General features: G+C 43.1%; 1 protein-coding gene across 17 annotated transcripts in view; it reads right to left on the bottom strand.

Moving 5' to 3' along the window:
- Positions 1-17,938, bottom strand: part of LOC116848712 — a 336,115-nt gene that overhangs the window by 15,856 nt on the left and 302,321 nt on the right. For 15 of the 17 annotated variants that reach the window (XR_004379004.1, XM_032825076.1, XM_032825075.1 and 12 more), the window contains 6 exons: positions 7,482-7,554; positions 7,037-7,077; positions 5,076-5,234; positions 2,912-4,179; positions 2,639-2,799; positions 1,931-2,202 (listed from right to left, as the gene is read on the bottom strand). Coding sequence is in view for 16 of the 17 variants with exons in the window: in XM_032825076.1 (XP_032680967.1) it covers positions 1,931-2,202; positions 2,639-2,799; positions 2,912-4,179; positions 5,076-5,234; positions 7,037-7,077; positions 7,482-7,554 (1,974 nt within the window). In the remaining variant the exon portion in view is untranslated. The remainder of the gene's footprint in view (positions 1-1,930; positions 2,203-2,638; positions 2,800-2,911; positions 4,180-5,075; positions 5,235-7,036; positions 7,078-7,481; positions 7,555-17,938) is intronic. The other 2 variants (XM_032825083.1, XM_032825084.1) reach the window with 2 other exon arrangements.

Below are 17,938 nucleotides of genomic sequence, written 5' to 3'. Positions count from 1 at the left end.
GTGTGTGTGTGTGTGTGTGTGTGTGTGTGTGTGTGTGTGTGTGTGTGTGTGTGTGTGTGTGCATTTATAAAATATTTCTCGACAGATTTGAAATTAAAATCTTCTTCGATCGATACAAAATAGATTTGATAGAAAGAAACATTTTTTTTTGCCAAATTTTCTTATTAATCTTTTAGTATATTAAGTATTCTATTTACATCTTAAGAATATCTTTTTGATGTAATTGATATTTAATATTAAATTTTTAAAAATCTTCTCAAATTTATTAATTTTTCGACAGATTTGATATAGAAATATTTTTCGATAGATACAAAATAGATTTGATAGAGAAGAACATTTTTCTAGTCAAAATTTCTTATAAATCTTTATTAAATAGTAATATTTGTCTTAAAAATATCTCTTTGATTATTGATATACTTAATATTAAATTTAAAAAATTTTTTAGTCGATACGCCGCAATATCGATCGGAAGTGTCATCAAAAGCCAAAAATATTATCTTGAATCCGACTTTACGAGAAAAGTCATGATTTCTAGGACATTGCGCAAATACATACACGCGTGTCATGTAATCGCGCTCTGCCGAATGGCAGACGCAGAAATAGCGCGAACATAGCCGCGGTACAGGAGCAGCCCGCTGCTTGATTAACTGTTGTAAAATCTACACGTTTATTTACTGGCAAGAATTCATTTTGTCGAGAGAGCACGCAGTGCAAATAGCCGACGGATGGAAGGCCGACTGTGCGCTCGCGCGCTCGACGTCGCGTGAACACAGCGGCCCTGTGTGTGTCGAGGCCGGGGAACACGGCGCTGTGTGTGCTCGAATGTTTCAATTTCAATAACTACTCCCCAGCGTCAGAGTCCGCACAATATCGGCCGCGCCGGACTTTTGCCGGCGCTACGTGTACGCGAAATATTGATAATTAACAATGGCCGTGTACCGTCACAGGGGGTGGTTCGACGGGAAGGGTGCGCACGGTGCACATTCAGGCCGAAGGATAGAGGAAAAGAGAAAGAGAGAATGAGAAAGAGAGAAAGAGAGAGAATGAAGGGGGAGAAAGAGAAACGGAGAAAACGGGGGACGATCGAAGGGAGAAAGAGAGAGCGAATGAGAGGGGGGATGGAAGGGAGAGATGGGCCGCGGGTTTGGAATGCCAAGGTACAGAGAGACCGAGGAAAATGAGAGTTCGGCCATAGGTGCCTATTATAGCAGTCCATGTACTGTTCTGGTGAATTTTTATTCGACGGTTGTAACCGCGTATCGTCCCCTACGCCCACCTACGTCCCTCGCCACCCTTGCCGACCCCCGGGGGCGTCGGGCTCTTTGTTCTCTTCCGAATCCCTCGTCCACGCGCCTCCTCGTCGTCGCCCCCGCGATCGCCTGACGTTACACGACGTCTGTGTAAGGACACATTAACGCTTCGCGTGTATCTCCCGCCGCGTGTACCGAGTAAAATTTATAGCGTTAAGGACATGTTGTCGCGCCCTTCTCCGTTCGTTTTTTCGCCCTGTCCCATCTTCACCTGGCATTATCGTACGTCGCAGTAACCGCTTTGCCTTCGTCGGCGTTTTCTCGCAGTCGGCGAATTCTCCAATTATGCCGCGTGTACGCCGCGCGGCGCGGAAACATTTCGAGGCCAAGAGACGTCGTCGTTTTTGCAAACGTTTCGACAGACGCAAAACGTTCGTCGCGCGAAATTCCGACGTGAAGGGGAGCGACAAAGGTTACCGTGACGCTAAAATCCTCCGCTATTTCGACAGAAACATGACATTATTTTCTGAATATTATTTTCTGAATATTATTATTCCGCGACTTGAATTTTATAATTTTGCGACGAACAACGTCAAGCGCAAGCGCAACGGAGAACGGTCATAAAGCCGCTCGGATCATAGATCGCCCGCGCAGTTATCCGATAAACGATGATAACTCACTAGTGGGTTCTCGGTAAGCGTCCATGTAGTGGGAACCCCCGCTGTCGGGCGTACTCTCGCGACTATACGCCGTCACGTGCACCCCGGGTGGCGGAAACCCAGGAACAGGCCTGATCCCCGGACCTCCGCTGAAATTGACTGGCTCGTTCGCCGTTGAGAAATCAACCGGTTCGGTCTGCTCCTCGATCGGCCGTGGCGCTGGGAAACCCGGACCCACCGGAACCGCCACGGCTTCACCGTGGCCGGTGGAATACTGCGGACTGGGCGCACCACTGAAATAGAGGCAACGTTATCTCATGTTATTCAGAGTCCTATAAAGACTTTATAGGACTACATTAGAAGTTTACATTAGACTATCCGCCAGATTGTCTCAGGTTCCTTTTTTATATTTTAGAGTTCGAGTCTCTGAAGGAGTATCTTTATTAAATTTAACACGTTGACTGCCATGGAGGTCGCTAGTGGCAATATTGCCGCGTTTCACTAATTTAAGTATAAAATACAATCAATTGCGTCTAATAAATGAAATATGTAGCTAATAAGGAAAATATATATATATCGCGAATTGCATTTATTTATTATATCTTTGGTAGTTAAAAATTTAATTGAGCATTAAAATACTATTGTCATTGTGTTAAACGGAGCTCGCTTTGAAAGTCGGAAGTCGAATTAAAAATTATTTATCGTCGAGATACGAGAGACATCGCGTACCTGTGAAGTCTATTGACGCTGAGATCCAGAGTCTGACCCTGAGGACTAGGGACTTGAGGGCTGGCCGTCAAGTGGGGACTTGCTGCGGCTTGAGGGCTGCTTCCCACCGTTTGTCCTCCTCCATACTGCGGACTGAGGCTGTTCGAGCCGTAGGGTGGCGCCTGCGAACCGCGACACGTCATCGATAAAAATCCCCAACTGCCCACTCTCGAGTGTCGCGGCAAAAGTGCTCTCCCGCGCGCTCACGAGAGCATCCAAGGTGTTTTAACTCACCTGCGGACTGGTGGAGGTAACACTGGAGGTAGATAAGTCCATCACCGATCCCCCAGGTGAGGTGGGCGGTCCACCAGGTTTCTGCATCTGCTGCACCTGCGCGACCGTAACACACTTCACTGCAACATCCACAGAGACGCAACGTTTAGGCACCGCCGAGTCTTGAGCAGCTGCGGGGATGATTTCGAACAAATTACCATCTTCTGTCTTCATCATTCCGGCTGCGGTAGCGGCGGCCATCGCCATTTGATGTTGTTGCGCGGCCGCCGCTGCCTCTTGATGATAAACCCGTTCCTGCTCCTCCGGCGTCATACCGGTCTGACCCAGATAATACATGTTCGCTCTCGAGTGAAGCTGCTGCTGTTGCTGTTGCTGCTGCTGCTGTTGCTGTTGTTGCTGTTGCTGCTGCGACGGGATGGGCACACACGACTGCGTGTCGTATCTCTCGTAGGTCGCGGTGGTGCCAGGATCGTAAGGTCGATGATTAGCCGCGCTCACCACCGCGTTCTCGTAGCCTCTGCCGGCCGTAATGTCATTGGAGTACGTAACTACTGGTCGCGCGATGTTGCTCGCGCCCGGATGCATGTATGCTCTCGCGTGTTCAGTCGATCTGTGATGGTACAGGTCGTCCGTGGTGGTCGCAGCCGCAGCTGCGGCAGCCGCCGCGGCCATCATCGCGGTAGGCTCGTACGGTGATCTTTGCGACATTTGATGGCTCATTCTGGTATCCTCAACCATCGGCATTGGGTAGGCGACCGGTTGCATCGGCAGAACATGATGCGTTGGGTGCTGACTAGGATGGTGGATCGTTGCGCCTATGGATTGTCTGGAGCCCATCGCGTCCATGGACGACATGGACGAGGAGTTAGAGTCTTGACTCATGTAGGAATCGTACGTCTGTCGTACTGCGGGCGGCGGCGGTGGCGGCGGCGAGTTGACGCGACAGGACGCGGTGTCCTCCGTCTTCGGAACCAGCAGCTCGCCCGTGTTCTGGTTCCTCGTGGAGAGAGTGTTGCAGCAACTGCTGCTGAGAGTCATGTTCTCCGTCTTGGGTACCTTGGTGGGCCGCGTCGTGCTGTTCTCCTCCGGCGTCTTCGGCGGCTTCACGTTGATCCCGGTGTTCTTCGTCGTCGAATAGTAGTCGTAGGTCAAGCTGCTCAACACCGGCTTCGTGTCCTGCGTCGTTGAGCCGTACTGCGAGTAGCTTTTTGTGTCCATCGATGGTGGCAGAAGATTCGTGCTGATATATTCCGGCGGTATTCCCGGCACTATCACGGAAAGTCACGTGTTTAATCGCACAGGTGTGATGGGATACGCGGGACACGCGGCGGTTCTTTCGCAAACTTCAAGTGTCAGTGCGGATCGACGTTCGTGTCAAATCAAATACTACTCTTTTCTACTAAGAAGCATTGTTACGCTCGCTAGTCCCATATCAAGTAACATGCAGCTGTCGATCGCAGTAAGACACCTCAATGGCTCAGTTCAAAGGGACGACAACTCAATGAACCTGTGTCTTTGAGCGAAACGCATAATACATCCCTTAAATTAAGATTGTCATACACCAGCTACAATCTTTTTCAAAGAATGTCAAAGGTACCTTTGATTTTTACTTGATTTCAATTACTGGGAATAAAATGCTTTGACAATTACATTGATCCTATAAAGAGTCACAGAATCTGAGATTCACTCTCTCGCAGAGCGAGAGACTTCCAAATCGTTACGTTTCGAACTGGCCCATTGATATTACATCTGAGTCTTCGAGTCGACTGAAAATCTACAGGGAACCAATATTTTTTTCAAAACCAAAAGATACTTCTCCGATTCTTAGAAGTAGATGTAAATGCAGCGTATTATTCCGAACGTCTCATCGATATGCGATACGTAAATGCGTGATAATTTTCGGTATGTCAGCTAACACATTCGCGCGTCGTGTCGTATGAAGTCGCGCAGGGATCGTCGCGGGGATCACCCTCGCGATCTCATCAGGCCGAGAGCTCCGAAGAACGAGATGCGTGTCTTACGCGCAAGATTACAGCCTCTACTCTTGTCTCTAGCGGTCAAGCGTTAATCTCGTCGCGTTGGGCAGCGCGCGAGGGGATTTTCGTGTCCAGACCGTATCAACCCGGACGCACACACGAGACGTGGGTGACCGGTGCTGCCTTACCTTGAGCCTTGTGTCGTGCCTCGCGTGCGGCCTGCTTATTGGCCGCGGCGATGGGACATCCGGACAGGCTCCTGTGCGTGTTCCGATTGGAGCTGACATGGCCGCGGCCGTTGCAACCAGGCGTTGGGCATTTCAATATAGTCTCATGCATCGCCAGAACTGCGAGAACCCAGAGACACGCGGCGTGGTTACAGACACGTCTTAGCACGCTCACGTCTTGTTACGCACACACAATTAGAGACACGGCGCACACGCACGCGGCAGGTGGTGCCGTAAGTCGAGCTATCTTGATGCGTTGAGTATAATTATCTCCGGGAATGTTGGACGCCGCGTGTTTCCCGCCCCCGCGAAAGGGAACGAAAAGCTGAACGAGGAAACGGAGTCTCTAGCTCTAGGCGATGATACGGTTAGTCGTTCTTCACGAGTGAGCAAACGAGTCGAGACTCGTTTATAGAGAGAAGTGAGAAAAAGAGAGAGAGAGAGAGTCGAAGTTGTACACGTAGCGCGCGTTCATGAGAGGAGAAAACGAAAAACATAAGACATAGAGTGTAAGGGGTTGAAGTACGCTGTGTCCCCTTGCCACACCACGGAACGCAAAACAACGTGTAACAGTACAATCAAGTATACTGAGCGGGTAGAGAGAAACACAAGTAAAGACAATCAATTAATCAATCAATCGATAGAAAATGATAACACAAAAATTCACAAAATCTGTGTGAGGGGAGGTGTGCCGCGTCGATGAGAACGTCTCTCCGTCGTGCAGAAACGCGTGAACAAACTGCAAAATCGATTTCGACGATGAGGGAGTCGCAGAAAGACAGATAATAAGACAGAGAAAAAAATAGAGAAAGAGACGGAGGGAGGGAGGGCGGGAGGAAACAAGCTTACCATAAGTGGAAACGAAAATTATGCGACTGTAATATCTACACGTGTACACGCAGATGGCTACGCGTATACTCTCTGCAGAACCGCTGAATTTGTCGTTAACGAGGGACCGGTGCTATCTCCGTCGCTGTGGAGAAAGTCGTAACGTCGAGATGGGAAGCTCGGCATCGATCATTCGACCGATCGTTGCGTAATTATACTCAATCGCACAAGTGTCCTCCGTGTGAAATGCCCGGCGTGTGCGCATACGCCGGCTCGTCGCGCCGCCCGTGTCTCGAGTTCTCCAGAGGGTTCGTAGGCACGACCAACACAACCAAGTTTCGAGTGTAGTGATAATTCTCTACTATAATGAACTACAAACAGAACGGTAAATTAAAACGGAAGAGTATAACCCAATAAATAAAGCTCTCTACCCCGCAAACGAAAAGCGCAAAGAATACAACAGACAATAATACAGACACACACGCACACGCGCACACACGCGAGCGCGTGCACCGCGCTCGTCACTCAGAGAAAAAAACATTTATTTTTTTCCCTTTCTAATTTGATCTCGTGTATCAAAGGTACACTTCTGTTGCGTTTAATGAGGCGAGGAAGCCGCGGCGGAGAACAATGCTCTTTCGCGAACGATCGACGAGCCCGATCGCCAATGCTTCAGAGGGGGAGCGAATTGAGTCACCGACAGGCTACTGCGATCGCTATTTGAAGAATATGATCTTCAAGTCTTCACGACTGTATACGAATTGTTTGAAAAGAGCTCGAATAGTCAATCGGTGGAAAGTGTAAAACGAAGACACGAAGGGATTTCAATGATGTTACTCGGAAAAATACTTGGAAAATAGAGGTACGTGCGAATATTCATTAGAATACGATTGGATTCCAAGAATTTTGGCGATTTTATGAAATGTACTTTTTAATTATGCGTTATCGATCGTGAAGTGCGAAAAAAATTATTCTCGTCGACGATTCACACCTCCACTTCCTCGCCGTAACGTGAGAAAAAGGCACTCTCGCAAAAAGAAGATGCACTATATAGCTACGATAAGAAGTAATTGGCTTAACGAAGAAGTACTTACTCTCTGGAGTCAATTTATCCTTCTGTGGGCATCCGGAAAGACTGCGAATACATCGGAAACGATTAAAAAATGCACAGATTTCGGTTGATTACGGCCTCTCTTTTTAGAATTATATCGTGTCTTCGCGCTCAAATTACATCTAGGTTTTGCGCTCAAATTGAACGTTTTCTTTCATCCTCTTACTATCAAAATTGATGTGTACAATGTATAATTTATCATAAACATTCAATGATAATATCATTGATAATATCATTCAATATATTATATATACAACGTATTATCGTTTCAACGTATTATACAAGATCCGACATATAGGTCACGAATTGGCCTATTCACGTCGGTTTCCTGCGTAACGACCCCGCTCGATTCTCCGGTAAAACCGCGTAGGTGTGTAATCGGCCGTGGCTGAGTGCGGAGCGCAGGTTAATTACCGATAATTGCTTACCTGCGATGGTGAGAGTAGAGTCCGGTCACGTGACCCTGCCCCGTGCAGCCTGGGGTCGGGCACTTGTTGCCCTCTGCAACAAATCAAACGGCCATACAGAGTCAGATGTTAGTACATTAAGTGCCTCTTAAGATATTCACGAGATACGATGTACGCGCTAGTTTTTAGCCGGGCTTTTAGCGGCTAAGCTCGTGCGCTGTCTTAGCGTGAGCTTCTCTGCAAGCTAGACGCGAACTAATTAAGCTGCACACGGAAATATCGAGGCTTTGTCGCGACAAATGGTAAAAAAATAGCTATGGCGCGAATTAATTCACTTAATTGTTAGAAACTTGAGCGAGAGTTTGTCGGATTATTGATAATTTCATTGGTTCGAAAAACGTCTTGTTTTATAAGCATACAATTAGACAACTGCTTAAAAGACAGCAGATGAATAACATTGGCAGTTATTCTGATTAAATATATTATTGTTATTATTAATAACAGAATATTATTGATAATACAACATTTTTATAGCTAAAAATTCGATGAATTTTTGCAAGCTCACAATAACGTAAACTGTCGAATTTGAAAAAGCTCAGTCTATTGTCATTATTCTTTTATAATTGGGAATTCAAAGTTTGATTGATTGCTATCAGCATTATCTGATGTTTTCCAACGGATCGTAGTCAAGTGTCGAAACACTGAAAATGCTGAGGAGAAACTGCGGTTCCGCTTTAAATTCATTACGTTTCCACATTAATTACATACTACGGTGATACCGAGCACGCGTTCGCGCGTGCGGCATTATCGCACGGTCTCTGCGTCACGTTATTTCTATTCCGAAAATTGATAATCCCGATACAAGCGGACAGTAATTCTGAATAAATTGGATATTTACATTGTCGACGACTGTTGTTCATCGCGACGCGGAACGTGTCGACTGAAATGCGGTGTCAGATTAACGATCATTATAAACATTTAGAATAGTAATGTTTTAGTCTGATAATAAAATCAACACATTGAGATCAGAAATTAAAACTAGATATAATTCGGATTCTTTGCAAAATACATATAAAATTTATCATAGCTTAAAATCATTAATTATAAATTTAGATGTTACAATTGGCATGAAAAAAAAGTTCTCATCAAAGTTGTAATGCAGCAAACTACAGGATATACAGGTTTTTAACTTGATAATAAGCACTGCTTTTGCATTGTCTCTTATGGTCGCTTTATTATTATAGTCATTATAATTATAGATAGTTCTATAGCTATTTAATGAATCTAGCTGGCATTTTGTAAATTATAAGTTTTGACGCAGGCACAAATGTAGACTTAATGACTATCAGCGCTCTATTTTTTTTTGTGTTCTGAGAGATGCTATGAGATATAGGTTGAGCTAGGTGCTTTCCATAAATAAGAGAATGAGAATAAGACGTAAGTGACATTCGAAATAAAAGCATAAAATTTGTATAATACACACATGATTGTTAATTATATTAAAATATTAGTGCATCTTTCTCAACAATCTCATGAAAAATGTGTTTATTGAATGCCTAAAGATGTTGAGAGAAAAATTATTGGATATATTCCTGTGAATTGTCAAACTGGAGAATCATTTGCAATGTGATCTGGCTGATAATCTAGGAGATAGAAAACTATAAGAGAAGATAAGAGAAGTCTCTGCTAAGAAAACTCACATAAAATTAGGTCATAAGTGTCATGCATACAGAATGAAATATACCTTGGATCAAGTATATATATATTTCAAGAAAGAAATAGAAATTTGGATCAATGAACTCTCAAATTAAAAGAACAAATTTACAGAGTTTTATACACATATTTAAAAAAATATAATAAATTACTTATATTAGATTGTATAATATGTAGTACAATAATAATTATACTATATTATACAAAGGGGAAAAGCTACATATTAAATATAACATGCTGTTACTCATTACTGGTTATTTATTGAGATAAAATTATTATCAATATTAATCTTGAAAAATTACTCATTACCTTTACTATTATTTAGAAAGTAACGATTTATCACAAGAAGTATTGAGTTAGTATTGTTTTCATCAAGTTTAGAAGTTTAGTTTCCTTTCTTTGACAGTTTGATGTCGCTTATTTCATGTATATGTATTCTACATGTATCCACAAACTAACTTTAAAAGTTTAAATTATATTTGTTATTATTATTCAAGAAATGTGTAATCCTGTTACTATTATAATTACATTTAGAAAGATTACCATCCTCAGTAAATAGTTGTAAACACAGAATAACTTCTAACCTAAAGAGCATTACGTTAAGGTTTTTCATTACCCATAAAACTTACTGTTACTATTACTAATCTTGGAAAGTTACTCATTACCATTATTTTTATTTAGAAAGTAATGATTTATCACAAGAAGTACTGAGTTAGTATTGTTTTCATCAAGTTTAGAAGATCCTTCCTTTAACAGTTTGATGTCAAATCACTTATTTCATGTATATGTATTCTACATGTATCCACAAACTAACTTTAAAAGTTTAAATTATATTTGTTATTATTAACTAAGAAATGTGTAATTCTATTACTATTATGATTACATTTAAAAAGATTAACGTCCTCAGTAAATAGTGTAGACAAAGAATAACTTCTAACCTAAAGAGCATTACGTTAAGGTTTTTCATTACCCATAAAACTTACTGTTACTATTACTAATCTTGGAAAGTTACTCATTACCATTATTTTTATTTAGAAAGTAATGATTTATCACAAGAAGTACTGAGTTAGTATTGTTTTTATCAAGTTTAGAAGATCCTTCCTTTGACAGTTTGATGTCAAGTCGCTTATTTCATGTATATGTATTCTACATGTATCCACAAACTAACTTTAAAAGTTTAAATTATATTTGTTATTATTAACCAAGAAATGTGTAATTCTGTTACTATTATGATTACATTTAAAAAGATTACCGTCCTCAGTAAATAGTGTAGACAAAGAATAACTTCTAACCTAAAAAGCATTACGTTAAGGTTTTTCATTACCCATAAAACTTACTATTATCATTACTAATCTTGAAAAGTTACTTATTACCATTATTGTTATTCAGAAAATAATGAGTTATTACAAGAAGTACTGAGTTAGTATTATTTTCATCAAGTTTTAAAGATTATCTTCTTGACAGTTTCATATTGCTTACCTCATATATATGTATTCTACATATATTCACAAATTAACCATAAAAGTTTAAATTATTTGTTATTACTGCTCAAGAAATGAAATATCAGTACTGTTATATATATCTTTAAAAAGATTAATCTCCTTACCAAATAGTTACAAACAAAAAGTAACTTGTAATTTAAAAAACATTATATAAAGGTTCCTTATTACCTATTGATAAAACTTACTGTTACCGTTACTAATCTTGAAAAGTTACTTAATATCATTATTGTTATACAGAAAGTAACGAGTTATTACAAGAAATATTGAATTAGTACTGTTTTCATCAAATTTTGAAGATTATTTTCTTGACAGTTTAATACCACTTGTCACATATACATGTATTCCACATGTATTCATAAACTAATCTTAAAAGTTCCAGTTATATTTGTTACTATTATCTAAGAAATGTAATTCTGTTACTGTTATAATTACATTTAAAAAGATGACCATTTTTATTAAATAGTTGTAGACAAAAAGTAATTTTTAATCTAAAAAGCACTACGTCAAGATTCCTTATTTTATTAATAAAACTTACTGTTATCGTTACTAGTCTTAAAAAGTTACTCAATAGTACTATTGTTATACATAAAGTAATGAGTTACTACAAGTACTGAGTTAGTACTGTTTTAATTAAGTTTGGAAGATCTTTTCTTTGACAGTTTGATGCTGTTTATCTCATGTACATGTATTCTACGTGTGTTCACAAACTAATCATAAAAGTTTGGATTATTTTTGCTACTATTACTAAAAAACTCCAGTATTGTTACAGTTATATTTAGAAAGATTAATGTCCTTACTAAATAGTCACAGTCAAAAAATAACTTACAACTTTAACAGCATTATGTAATGCTTATTTTTCAACCCTGACATATCAGATAATTTGTTTCAGTGATGATAATATAACAATATATAAATGAGAATTCTTTTTTACAAAATAATGTGGAATATATTTTTGCTGTTTCTATAAAGCACATGAATTCACTTTTGAGAAATTACTTGGGCAAGCACACGATAGAAGTTAGTGGTTTCAAAACCACTTTATATTGCAGATTGGAATATTATTAAATATACTGCACAGCATGAAAAGAGAAAAATATAAAGATAAATTTATAAAATTAAGAAATACATACCATACAATAGGAAAAAAACTGAAAAAAATGTTTTATTGTTTCAACAAATTAAGGAACAAAATAGATAACGTTCTTAGCTATGTAACCAGAATAGTAATAATAGCGAAATTATTACAAAAAATTAATTTTTATGTGAATATGAATCATATTTCTGTTTAAATAATCCTGACATCTCTCTTAAAAAATATTTCAAACATTACTCCATGGAATGACTTATTATTCTTTCTAAGAAAAGACATTTAAAGTGCACTACACACCTGCGTTGTTTTAGTCGTTAAAAAATGCAACTTGGAAAGTACAGAAAAATGTGTATAAACTGTAAAGTATGTGAAAAATAATGTGATACTTCGGTACTGCTCGCACGGTATTGCCAGCGACGCGGGGCAGTTGAATGGAAATTAACTATTGAATGGCTGACAGCCGACGTGTCCGACATCGCCGCGTAGTTTCATTCTGCACATCGCGGCAGAATATAGTTTGCTCCCCGTTTGCCAATATATCACGTATACCTTATTCCTCACAGAGAACGTTGAACACGTCAGGGCGAAGGACTCCACGGGCGTTAAGCATGTAGCAAGGGACGTTTATTTCACGTAAAAATCTTGAAATTATTTCATTATTATAAGCTTAATAATTTTTACGTTATATTACAAAATAAAATTTTCTCTCTCTCTCTCTCTCTCTCTCTCTCTCTCTCTCTCTCTCGCGGCTTGCATTACACACCCATGTATATTCTTTAAAATAAAATAAAAAAGACGCTCAACGTTAATGCGAAACAATATTGTCTTCCCTTATTTAAAATATAGTCGTGTTAAAATTTTATGACGACTGTCTCATCTGCCTTTTTCGTCCTCAAGTGAAGATAAAAATGAAAAGAATAATTAGATAAATAAATTCGCCTTTAATCTACATGTATGCGCTTATAACAGACTCAAAATATCTCGGAGAAGAATTTCAAGAAACTTGCATTGCTTCCTCGGGCGTGCACGCTATTTAATAGCATTTTTCAGGATGAGTTTCCCCAATTCTGGCGAGAGGTCCCGAGTGAAAGTTGAAAGGATGGTCCAGAAGGGTAGAAATGGCCTCGCGTGCGGTCAGCCTGGATCTCGTCGTACGAGTTACGCATTTGTGAATAGCCTCTGGGATTTCTCCGGCCCATGACTAAGCCGTCGGGATTAGCACGGGGTATGTGGCCGGCCTACAACTGTCCGCGAAACAAAGAACGGATAGATGCCCCGCTCCCATGCGACAGCACGAAAGTTTCAGCGATCGGGAAAAAAAAGTTTCGTCGCGCGATATCTCGTTTTTCCTATCTATGCATTAATGCGCGACACGTTGTTGCCACATCTTTTTGTCGCCTCTTTTTTTTATCATACATTATTCATCATCAATATCATCCGACGAACTGACGAAGTGCGGAAAGCAGCATTAAAGAACGCTTGCAGGATCTACCTGAGCGGTTCGCTGTTGAATCGAATATTTGCACTTTGCCAGAGAGTTCTCGCAAATGCGCACAACGTTTCGTCGCACGATTTACCGCGGCCGACGTCGGTCAATCAATCTTTACCGTCGAGGTACGTCTGCATTAGCGGACAATTCATGTCGGCAATTTCTGAATTTTTTCGAAACTTTTTCAACTTCCCTTTGTTCTTACGACGTTAAACACGAAAGTACGACCACGGTGCCAGACGAGCATGCCCAAACGACCGATTGTACCATCTGTCGTGCACTAAGCTGTAACTTAATGGTGGGTATAGCGCACGTCACGTATGATCGCGTTCGTATTCCCGGGGCGACCTCGCGTGACCAGACAATTACAGGTTTCCAGTGCACTGCAGGTAGCCGAGAAGTACTAATCGGTTAATACGAGCCCCTTCGGCAGAGTTCTCTTTATTTCAATCGTGAACGATAATGTGACGAAAGACACAAGCCCGATCCTTAGAATCGGACAGCGCGTTCGGCCGAAAGCTGCTTCGAGCTTCATTTACACGATACAGCTCCGCGATAATAATTTATTTATAGCCGTTGAACCTTTGCGTACCCTATATCAAGTTTGCACACGTAACACGTAAGCGCGCAAAGACTGCTGTATAACGATATTAATAAATAAGTGTATGATGCAAGTAAGGGTTGCAAATGCGCAATATATATTCAAATATTTTCGCAGAAAAATATCATCCAACTGTTAAGAAAAGTGATTACTCAGTTCACTTTCCTTCTTTTAAGCAATGTTTATATTCAACGAAGAATATTTTCTTGACAATAATCTTGGAATATACTTGAAATATTGCGAGTTTTAGAAATACTCACATCACATCACATTTTAGAAATGCACTCAAAAGAGAAGAATTAGTTTTCTTTACAAAAATACTATGAAATTTCATCGGAAAAAAAGTTAGTTCGATTCTAACAAGTAAACCGAATTTTTGTTTTAATTTAATATTCTTGATCGAGATGCTACACTTATTAGAAGTTACTTAAATTTAGTATATATTTTGGAAAAAATTTGATGCTTATAACGAACTTATGATAGATTTGTGGAAATTTACGAAGTGTTTAGAACAAATAACATTTATTTGAATGAAGTATGTATCTTTCTGTGTGTGCACGATGACAACATGAGCAAACCGCACATAAACTTTCAGACTCCAGTTTAACTAACAGACTGTCTACTGTCTGTCTGTCTATTTGTTTGTTGGAGGAAGAGATCTCATCTCGCGTGATGTCGTTTGGAGATGCCGGACGTCATCGCGAGTACGCGTGATAGCCACGACGAATCATAGGTAGGTTTGTCACGTGTGTTAGAGGATTCGGAAAAGGATTTCGCAGGAGCCCCCTAAGGGGAGGCCAGCCTTAGGTTAGTTCGCCGGGGGTTTCCCCTGAAGTGAGCGTACTTTTATAAACTTTGTCGTGTACTAATCCTCCGCCCGGGTCTGATCCCCTAGCCAACTACGCCGGGGCTCTCCAATCGACCGCCGTGGCGCCGAGAAACTTCATCAGGTCGTCATTTCGCGTTCCAGAAGAGCGAGAGCTGACGGGCAAGATGGAGAAAGAAAGTCGATCCCTACTTAGGTGCTCGCCTTTTTCTTAAGACGAGTGGCGGCTGCCGCCGCCCATCCGCCCACCCATAAATTGGATTACGATACGTGACGTCATTAGCGGCATGCTTTATTTGCGGGCCACGACGCTCTACGAGTTGCGAAGTTGAACGACGGCGCGCACACGCTGTCAGGATTGTTCGGAGTCCCGCGTAATTCCCCGGGAAGAAACTCGGACGGATTAATTCTGTTTTGAAATCAAAGTTTGCTGAAGATTAAAGTTGAAAAGTGCTCGATTTTCGTCGGAGCAGAAGTAAACATCGCGACGAGACACACGAAGACGGAGGTGGGCGCGTCGCGACCGACGGTAGGAGTGCCAGGGCGAATCTTGCGAAAGTTCCACGCGACCGGAGGAAATCGGGTGTTATTTTTATTCCGTGGGAAGATCGCCGCAGCTTCCTGGTTTTTAATTAGCGCCGGGTAAAAAAGGTCCACCGGATAACCGAGGGCGAGCGGTTACCCTGCTAGGATTAATAAATTAGCCGTAAGGTTTTAAAACGGCCACGTCGCTGGTTAAGCTCAGGGGTGGAAGGAAAAAGTGAGGGCGGTAGGTGCAGAGAGAGGGAGAAAGAGAGCGCGAGATGGAGAAAGAGAGAGAGAGAGAGAGAGAGAGAGAGAGAGGGAAAAAGGAGCGAAGGGGCAGATAATGGTTCCGGTCAACAAAATGAATACCGGCACGCGCTGTTCTTTCCGGATGTCTGAATAGACTTGTAACGAGTCGGTCAGACCTGCCTTCACCCCCTACTTTCCTCCCGTTCTTCTCTCATTCTCCTCCTCTCTATCCCTCGTCCACCGTATTTCTCTACCTCTTTCTCGCCCTCAGATCTTATCCTCTCCTCCTCCCCCCGCCGCGATACCTCCCTATCGTTTCTTTTTCCCTGCAGCGCGCTGTAATGGAGCAGTGTGAGTCGGAGGGAAGAGAGAAAAGAGCGGAATCAAGGGGTGAGAACGAGGACGAGCGCCGGTCACCGAGGGTGAGCCCGTGGTCGCGTTGTAATTGTGTTATTTTGTAGCCATTTCACGTGAGGGTCTGCGGAAGGGGTAGACGTGTATATAAACACCGAGATTGTTTTATTTCGCCCGGCTCTCTCTTTCTCTCGCGCGCGCGACACGCGCCGAGACTCTCGCCCAGCCGCGGAAAACATCGTCGCCGTCGTCAAGATAATCGGGGCGAATTGAGCGGCCGTCGGTCGCACTAATTATTAACTCGCCGTCAAAGGTCGTTGATCAGCGCAATTGGGTATTCACGTGTAACGGATGAACATTCGCGCAAGCCAATTAACCCCGAAATGGGAGCGCTCGTCGACAGTGACACCCGAATTCGATGCTCCAGATTCTACATTGAGTTGACTTGCGTCCTGGCGTTGTCAAATTGATATTAAAAAATTCCCCCGTTTGCGCCTCCTCCTCATCGACGCTCGATTGTTTCGCTCCGTCTCAGAGGTTCCAAGAGGCGTCTCTTCGCCGCGCGCCATGCCTGACGTAACGTCGAGATATCTCGCCAACGAAGGCCGACGTAACAACGCCGTCTTAAAACAACGCGCAACGATATAATTAACAGCGAAAAATAAACGCCCGGAGAATGCAGCGACGGCTGCTGGTGTATGTGTGTGTATAATATATAAATTTAGTCGCGCGAGGTCGTGAGCGCGTTCTACCACGGGAATCTCCGATAGAGAGGCGACGTGCAACTGCACAAAACTCGATCGTGCAGGACAGTCGATGCGTATAATAGGTTCCCGGTTGCATACATTCCCTCGCCGCGCTGAATCGCACACTGGACACGCTGGATAAGGAAAAGACCGGAGGTTCTAAAAAAAGAGAACAGCTCGAGGAACAATCACAAAGTAGGTATTTACACACGGAGGCGCGCGCGGCGCCCTTAAAGGGAGGGTAGAGCCCTCGCGCGCGAGTAAAGGTCCTTTTTATGCGTGCGGTCGCAAAGGCAGCGTAAAATTGAGTTACAGGGCAGTTTATTTTTTTATTAGCCGGCTCGACCCCGCCGCGCGAACACGCGCGCGCGCGCGCGCGGGGGTCGGTCTTTCTCGACGCGGAAAGGGTGGTTTTTGCGGCCGACGGATTTCCCGATAGCGGTTTTATGGCGTGTCAACACGCTCTTACGCGCCCGCGTGTGAGCGCGCGCGGCGAATAGAAAAAAAAAATAAAATAAAAAGGTCGCACGCGATCGCCACGCTGAATCGAAGAGATCAAGAGCGACATTCTCGGCGGCGGTGATGGCGGTGGCGGCGGCGGTGGCGGCGAGAGGGACGGAACGCTACACCGGGGTGAAGAAGGGAGATGGGTTCCCGATTAAAACCCCCGGCTTGACCGACTCCGGTATGACTGTATCGCCGTCACGCTGATAAGTGCGCGATTAATCGGGACCATTTATCACGTCGCGCGGTTTTACCCGGGATTTCGCGACAAGGCGAACTATTTCGGTTCACCCGGTCCTCTGACTGACAGTTGGGTCATCATGGATCATTTGCATTCTTTCCTTCTTTCTCCCTTTCTCTCTCTCTCTTTTTTTTTTTTATTATTCACAATCGCTCGAGGATTGTTATCGGGATCCATCACCGCTGCAACTCTTGGCGCTCCCCGTCGCCTCCGTTCGGCGGGCGTAGAGTCAAACGCGGCAGATTGAATTCTTGAAAGCGATCATCCTCGCACAGCCATCGGCCGGAGAAAACGTTAAGGGGATAATGAGGACAGGCAGCCAGGCGCAGGGTGGTAATAAGGTGGCTTGGAGCGGCTGGGATGCTAGTCACGTTTCCAGCCGCTGACAGCTGCGGCTTATACGTATGACGTGGTATCAACCCCAAATTTCCCCGACTAGACACGTCGTGTCTTCGCTGCCCTAAGACCCTGGAATGCACTCGAGCCTCCACCTGTCACACCACGGCGCATCTACGGCGTGACGCGCGCGAGGGTGGCACTTTGATTCTTCTCGGAAGAAGGATCGCGTTCACTCCCTCTCATCATACGTTATACACATACGCTCTCTCTCTCTCTCTCTCTCTCTCTCTCTCTCTCTC

Source organism: Odontomachus brunneus, unplaced genomic scaffold (genome assembly GCF_010583005.1).
Source record: "Odontomachus brunneus isolate Ranch 3 - 2012 unplaced genomic scaffold, Obru_v1 Obru_scaffold_098, whole genome shotgun sequence".
Classification (NCBI taxonomy): domain Eukaryota; kingdom Metazoa; phylum Arthropoda; class Insecta; order Hymenoptera; family Formicidae; genus Odontomachus; species Odontomachus brunneus.
The sequence above is the reverse complement of the archived record's forward strand: the minus strand, read 5'-3'. Positions and strand labels throughout refer to the sequence as shown.